The sequence below is a fragment of the Cynoglossus semilaevis genome, chromosome 20, assembly GCF_000523025.1.
Source record: "Cynoglossus semilaevis isolate Cse_v1.0 chromosome 20, Cse_v1.0, whole genome shotgun sequence".
Classification (NCBI taxonomy): domain Eukaryota; kingdom Metazoa; phylum Chordata; class Actinopteri; order Pleuronectiformes; family Cynoglossidae; genus Cynoglossus; species Cynoglossus semilaevis.
In genome coordinates, this window is record NC_024326.1 from 9938498 (window position 1) to 9945859 (window position 7362).

Genomic DNA, 7362 nt, shown 5'->3' on the forward strand with positions numbered 1-7362 from the left:
TATTTTTATACAGATGAGAGAGTTTTCCTCCGTTCTTCAGCAGAAAGCCGTATTTAAGACTTCTTATCCATTCACTCCGGTTTTACTTTTCCTCTAGAAAATGTCTTTCCTCCATCACCACGGAGCAAGTACTGACATGAAATCCTCTTGACAGATTACAACACAGTCGATCAATTTGCTTCTCTTTCATATATGCAGTGTAAATAACGATAAGCCACGAGCAGGTCAGTGTGTAAAGGGCTGAGAGCACTGCTCCTTGTGAAGTATCTGAAAGTTCAGCCTGACTCTTTATTACCAGATGGCCAGGCAGATGGAATTGCTGTAACAATCACCACTTAAAGACATACACATAAGTGCATTAAGTAAAGTCAAGCAGAAGGGCACACGAGCACATAACAAGCAGTCAACTGCTTCACTTAGCTCACCATTTCCTCTCTGCATTTAGTAACTGTAAAGCATTGGGAGAGGCTCTGCTTAAGGCACTTAAATATTCTGCCTTACACTGCATTTGCCAAAGGGGTCGCATTGAAAATGACCTCTACAGTCAGATGTAGCAGGGACCGTGGCCCACTCTCTGTGCAGTTTGCAACCCAGGAGCTTTCACTCTCCATTAGGGATTCTATTGATTTCTTTACAAATGTTCCTATGTGTCAAGATGAAAAAATAAACCTGAGAACTGACTGCAGTGAGGTGGCAAGTGTTTGTTGTTTTTACATTTTTTTTAATTTGAACATAACAAATAGAATGGGGTGTTGAGACATTTTGACTGCATGGTTTTAGACTTACCTTAAAAGGCACTTGAGATTTATAGTTTGGCGGTAAATCCCAGGTCAGAAGGACAGAGGTTTTCATGATCGCTTTGACACCGAAGTTCAGGGTTGGAAAATCTAAAATGAGAAAATGTCTTCATCAGTATCTTCAAAAATAGATATTGACACCACAAAGTCACGGAAGAAATAAAATTTCACTACTGTACTAATCCCAAACCTTCATTGCAGCGCCCCCGGTGTAAATAGAACTATTATTGTGCCCACCAAGGTTAACAAGTTCTCTTCTCTAGATCCTGAGTCAAAAGCAACTAGACTTATAGCACTAGTAAAAAATGCGTGCATACATTTCCAGAGTGATTAAATGTGACAAACCAATGAAGTTGGAGTGAAAAAACATCAACAACGTTATGCACACTTGGTTACAGATCACATTATTAGTAGTCTTCATTTCCCTAAGCCTGTTCTGTTAATTACACCAGAGCGCGCAACAGGCCTAAGACGACCGCGTTAACCATGAAAACGGCAGTACAGGGCAGTGGGAGGGGGCAACATGTGTCTCAAAATAGGCTTTATGCAATGCTAGCTATAAATAAAAAATTCCTACATGTATAAGATTATAAAATGCATGAGGCGGTGCATACTGAACAGAGTGAAAATAGGAGGAGAGATCAGTAGGCACAGTAATGTGACTGCAGCATGTAATGAGATTAGTACTATATAAATCAATAATCACAGTGTAGTGCAGTACTGAGTGCTATATACCTCAATAATTATGTATTTGAAACACAGGCCCAGTACTGTATTGTTCATGTATCCTTTTGACAAGCTTGTTTGATCCTGATTTTAAATTCAAATACAGTCACGTATTCTTGTACAGTGAACCTACCATTTGACATGGTCCTGCTCTGGATGCTGGGGCTGAGGGGTCCGCCTCCTTTGTTGGTGTAAGCCTGGACACGGATGTCGTAAGTTGTGTCCGGGTTAAGACCCTGGATGGTCATGGAAGTGTCCGCCGTGCGATTGGTGCTGTTCTGCTGGCTATTGATGTCCCTGTAGACCACCAGGTAATAGATGATTCTGCCGTTCCTCTCTGCCAACAGCGGGGGCTCCCAGGTCAGCTGAGTGCTGGACTGGGTCAGTCCTGTCACTTGCAGGTTGGTCGGAAAGCCAGCGGGGACGTCTTCAGGGGTGCTAATCTCCTTCACGTACGCCTCGCCCACACCGGCACGATTGCGAGCGCTGAGGCGAAATACGTACGTGGCACCTTTGTGGAGTCCAGTGACAGTGAAGTGGTCGTCGGTCTTCCTCAGCTCCCGTGACGAGTAGGCGTCTTCATCAACGCGCTTGTACTGCAGCTGGTAGCCCATCAGCTCTCCCACCATATCCTTTGGCGGCTGCCACTGGATCAGCGCTGTGTTGCCCATGGTGGTACTGATCATCATGGTGGGCTTACCCGGCACTGAAAAGTAAACAAAGAGCCCTTAAAATATGATGCACTAAATACAGGAACCTTATAAGGAAGACACTACGCAGAAGTAAAGCTTAGCCCACAGAGTATATTATGCTGTTCACTTTGCTTTTCCGCTTTGGCTCACAGGAGCTGTCACTGATGTTTTCTGGTAGAAATGTAATCTCTCTCTCTGCGTACTCACTGTCTGTGTTTGAAGGTTCAATTGCCACTTTCTCTCAAGTTTAAAGTGTATGAATCTTTGCACTTCTGGGTATTTAGTACATTTAGGGGAGAGGAATTTCAAAATAAAATCTATGATCAATTTAATTCTAGTTCACAGCCTGGGTCCACTGTCAGCCAGATATGTCTGAACATCTGTCCTTTCCTTAATATCTCTGGTAGAGAGGACTCTCACCTGCTCCTGTTGTGGTGATGATTTTGGCTTTGCTCCGAGCTCCATCGCCCTTGGTGGTGTAGGCTGCTACAGTGACAGAGTAAGTGGTTTCAGACTGCAGTCCTCCAATGATGGCCTCCTGCAAAATGGGGAAATCAACAAGCAACCATGTTAAAGGTAGTCTCTCCCTACAATTAAAGTCACAAAAACAAACAGAGTCAAACCCCATCTCACACAAGCACCGAGCAAAAACCCCTGCAAAAACACACAGCACCAAATGAAACCATTGTAAGATTAAAACCCCACTCTCCATTCACTGGTACTTTTGTTGTTCAATTTACCTACAACCGGGGAGAAAAAACATGTTAGGCATTCAAACAGCAACACTGGTCACATAAAGAGGTCCAGGAACTTTTCTTTGACAAGAAAACCCCCGTGGACCTCCACGTAAAAACCAGGCACACACTGAACCCTGTTCAACCATCAGAGAACCAGAACTTCACCAGTTTGTCGCTGTTTATGTTCACTGCATGAGAATAAATATTTACTGAGAGATTTTAAGAAATACTGCATAAAAGTGAGTAAATTAATCAAACAGCAGATGACAAACAAATTTGTAATAAATTGTCTTTTGGATTTGATTCCAATCAATGTTCACCACAGACACACTGAGGTGTTTGAACAAATGAGGAACTCAACAGTCAACAAACGGAGAAAACACACTGTTATTGTTAGCCTGCTGCAGCGCTGGCACTCACTTCACCAGACCACATCAGTGAGGATAAAACACACCCACACACACAGAGAAATTAATCACTGGGTTTAGCAATCCAAAAATAAAAAAATAAACACACATGTAACACACATACTTACCAAATATATATACAGTATTTGTGTGCATGCATGTACAGACAGATATTAATGTGTACACACAAAAACAATGCGCGCAGTGGTGAGCACACATAAAGAACAAACACACGCCTTCAGCTGCCTGTTTCTGACCCGATGCCTTTCTTACTCTCTCCAAAACTCCAAAATACATCAATCTTTTTTAATATTTATTGACAGACATTCAGCGTTCTCCTAATAACCTTTACCAAGGAAGTTGCTAAATGAGTTAAAAGTTAAGCAGATTTAGCAATATGGTGAAAGCCTCTTCTTTAATCATACCAAATGGGTTTAAGTGTCTAAGCAACGATAATCACAGGGATCGTCTTAAACTATTTTGCCTGGGTCAAATCAACGTCTGCTGGTACTTTCTGAGCTCAGCTCAAAGTAAAAAAAGCAAGGCTTCAAAGTTTCTTTTAGAGCAAGTGCTTAGAGCAGCACCAAGGGGCATTACAGGGATTACTGCCTCGCCTAGTTTTGGATATGAATGACTTCCTACACCACAGGCCAACGACGATGGGAGAAACTGCCACATTGTTTTACCCTATATTTTTTTTATATTTAATCTGATCTATATTGTTTGACTATATGATGGAACTGTTATTGTTATGTGTACATGGAATGTTGCACAGCTGGACCTTTACATCACTGTTTAACCTTTCAATGGTAATGAACCAGCGATTGCTCCGCCCACTTCTTCCATTGGAGGAAGTTTCTTGCGACTACGGAAACAGTTAAACAGCGAGAGACAAATTGCTGCTGGTAAATTGTCAGATTCTGAAAGGTGAATGTGATCAGGTTTTTTTGTTTTGTTTTGTTTTTAACACAGTTAAGTATCTCACACCGTTCTGTCATAAAACAAGAAGATGTAAAAATGAACCTGGTTGATTTTGTGGAATTAGTTTGTAGTTAAGTTTGAGTTTGATGTTAATATAGAGAGTAACCAATGATGTACTGCCTCACTGGCTGTTCACATCATAAAGCTCGTCTTTGTTTAGCGCTGTTCTAAATCAGCGACTGTGCTCAGGGAACGCGGTCCGGCAGTTGCGTATAAATAAAACAAATGGCGTCTCCTTGTGCAGGTAGGAGTCACACTGTGGAGTGGGTTGGCTGCTCTGTTTACTTCTCTCAAAGAAGTAAACAGAGCAGCTCATTTTGCGATACATTACCAGATTTGAGCAGATGATAAAAGAACTTAATTGTCAAAACTGGCACTTAAAAAGTTGACAGACTCTCCAGAGATTCAAATATGTGAACCAAACCCCTGACAATGTCTGCTTTGCATAATATTTCCCCTTTAAGGTGAAACAGTTTTGTTAATGACAGTAGCACTAAAATGACGCTGTCACAATTTTTAGAGCCTAAAATGCCCTGGAGGCAGCCTGCAATTTCCCAAACAATGAATAAATAATAAATCAGTGTAAATAGATGTTTTCCTCTGACAACTCTTGTCTGTCAGGTGATAATCTACACCGGAGGAGAAGGAGATGGAGATGGAGGAGAGAAAGAAGACAAGCCTGACTCACAGAATGTTGGTGTGGGTGTAATCTGGCCAAGTCAATAGGGAAAATTAAGGTTTAATTTTTAGTTGAGTTGATTTAATAATCTATGCACCTCCTATTGGCTCAATTCTAATGAATGAGTTTGTTCTTTTTTATTTAAAAAAAATATATAATATTTTTATTACAAATGATCACTGGTTGGGTTAACCAGTTTCATTTTCTTTTCTTACTGGATGTAAACAATCCCTTCGCCCTTTCGAGTCCTGGACGCATGTTTGTTATTCTGACAGGTTTCAATTGAATTTCTGACTAGGAACAGTAAGTGACTGCATTTATGCTGGTGCAGGCTGACGTCTAGGAAGTAATAAGCTATAACAAAGAGCCGTGTGACAGCCGCGGAACGGTGAGCTGCCATCCGCCAAAATGAAATGAACATGAAAGGCTGGTGGCAATCTGGAGGCTGTGTGGAGGAGCCGCACACAGCCGCAAACAGCAAACACTCAGCCCCACCCCTCAGATAGACATGTCCTCTGGATCAGGGGGTGGGGGGGCAGCAGGTTAGGTAAGCCTGATTAATGTCAGCACCACTGTCAGATAGTGACATGCAGCTCTCAACGCCACAGTCGGCTCAAGGATGGGAGGGAGCATGTCATCTTCTGCAGCTGGTTTCACATCTTTCACATGTCCTGCTGGTATTGTTATTAATAAGCATGTCAAAATTTACATGTTAATTTTGCATTTCAACCCATACGAAGGGATTGTATAACCAACAATTCCATCGTCCATCCTCCATGGTTGCTTTACAGAGTGAATACACATTGTTATTTACACTTCTTTCACTCAAGCACCTGGAGCTTGAAATATCATGGAGACTTTGACTTCAGGTACCGTTGATAATGTCATACCAGCCTCACCCACGTTAGTCTACAGGCGGAGGAGCTAACTGTCACAAATGACAAATGTCTTGTGAGAGACTGTAGACTGATTAACGAAGTCAAGGTCAAAGGGTTCACTGTAGTTTTGAGAGCAACTCACTTTTCAAGTAATACCTCGAAATATTTGTATTTTTATTTCAATAATAATAATTTAATTTTTTGGATGAGTCACGAATAAAAACAGGTGTGAAACACGTACAACTACCTGCTGTTTTTTTACTGTCCTGGTCCAGCAGAATACTAAATAGATTTTTCTCAATTAATCACAATTAATCACGATAAAAAATATTCACAATTAATCATGATCACTCCAGTTAGTTTTCATCGTTTGACAGCCCTAATTAACACACGATTGTTCGGTGCAACAAGAAGTGCTTAAATATTAGACTCAAACACAATCAACTCCATGCTCGGGGGTGATAGCATTTAAAAGAAAAAAACTGCACACATTATTAAACAAACCAGAAACCACGAGCTCACACGTCTGTGCAGTGGTTATAGCGGGGTTAAGAGCTGTCACGAGAACTCGTACACATACCGAGCGGATTACAGACGCGGTTCGCACACAAAAAATTTAAACACACACACCGCTCCAACTGCAAACACACAAGCACAAACAAAACCCTCGAACTGTCAGAGGGGAGAACGCCTGCAACCCAGCAGCACACATGAGGGTTACTTACATGCTCCGTGGACTCCTCAATATTCCACTGATGAGAGAGAAGACACAGGACACAGGGCAGGGGAGATGAGTCAGAGACAACACAACAGGCTACGAAAAAAAGCACTGGTCTTTTTTTCACTCAGGACGATGAATGTGTCAGTATCATGCAATAAAATAAAATGAACAGAAAGTGTTAGGGAAATGATTGGAGGAATGAAGGCAAGAAAAGACAAAGTTGAACCAAGAAAACTGCAATCTGAGCAACGGTTGTGAAATTAATTATTGTTTACGATGCACTGCCTTGGTTCCCATCTTCCTGTGAAGTCAACAAAGGCCTCCACACTTTTTTTTAATCACAGAACACTTTGTAAAAGGACAACTACCTCACTGTGGGCATTAACCAAACGTTAAATCTCAGAAGTATTTCCCCTTTTCTTTTAAAGTGGAGCTTTTTATTCATTAGATTTTAATATGTTTTCAAAACGTTCTCCTTGCTGGCTCTGCTTAGCCCAGTGATTCCCTGGGGAAAGTGAAAGCCCATTTGGTGCCGTGGGGCACTGTTTGTGCAGAGCATGAAATCCTATTATCAGTACCGCTATGCTAGCCCTGTGACATCAAACCCCACTGATGCAGAACGCAATTTGGTGCCGTTTACCAGCAACTCGTTTCACTGTTCAGCTTCTGCAGAGGTGTTCACTGATGGGTGGCCTGACTGTCAGGAGGGGGCCGGGGGGGGGGGCGCGGGCCGTTCTTCCCAGC

At 42.0% G+C, this 7362-nt stretch overlaps 1 protein-coding gene across 12 annotated transcripts in view; it reads right to left on the minus strand.

Annotated features, from left to right (window-relative positions):
• ptprfb (protein tyrosine phosphatase receptor type Fb) overlaps positions 1–7362 on the minus strand; it is a 159618-nt gene that overhangs the window by 37022 nt on the left and 115234 nt on the right. For 8 of the 12 annotated variants that reach the window (XM_025052511.1, XM_025052512.1, XM_025052514.1 and 5 more), the window contains 4 exons: positions 6623–6649; positions 2636–2753; positions 1657–2229; positions 787–887 (listed from right to left, as the gene is read on the minus strand). In XM_025052511.1, the coding sequence (XP_024908279.1) occupies positions 787–887; positions 1657–2229; positions 2636–2753; positions 6623–6649 (819 nt within the window). The remainder of the gene's footprint in view (positions 1–786; positions 888–1656; positions 2230–2635; positions 2754–6622; positions 6650–7362) is intronic. The other 4 variants (XM_008334621.3, XM_025052515.1, XM_008334617.3 and 1 more) reach the window with 1 other exon arrangement.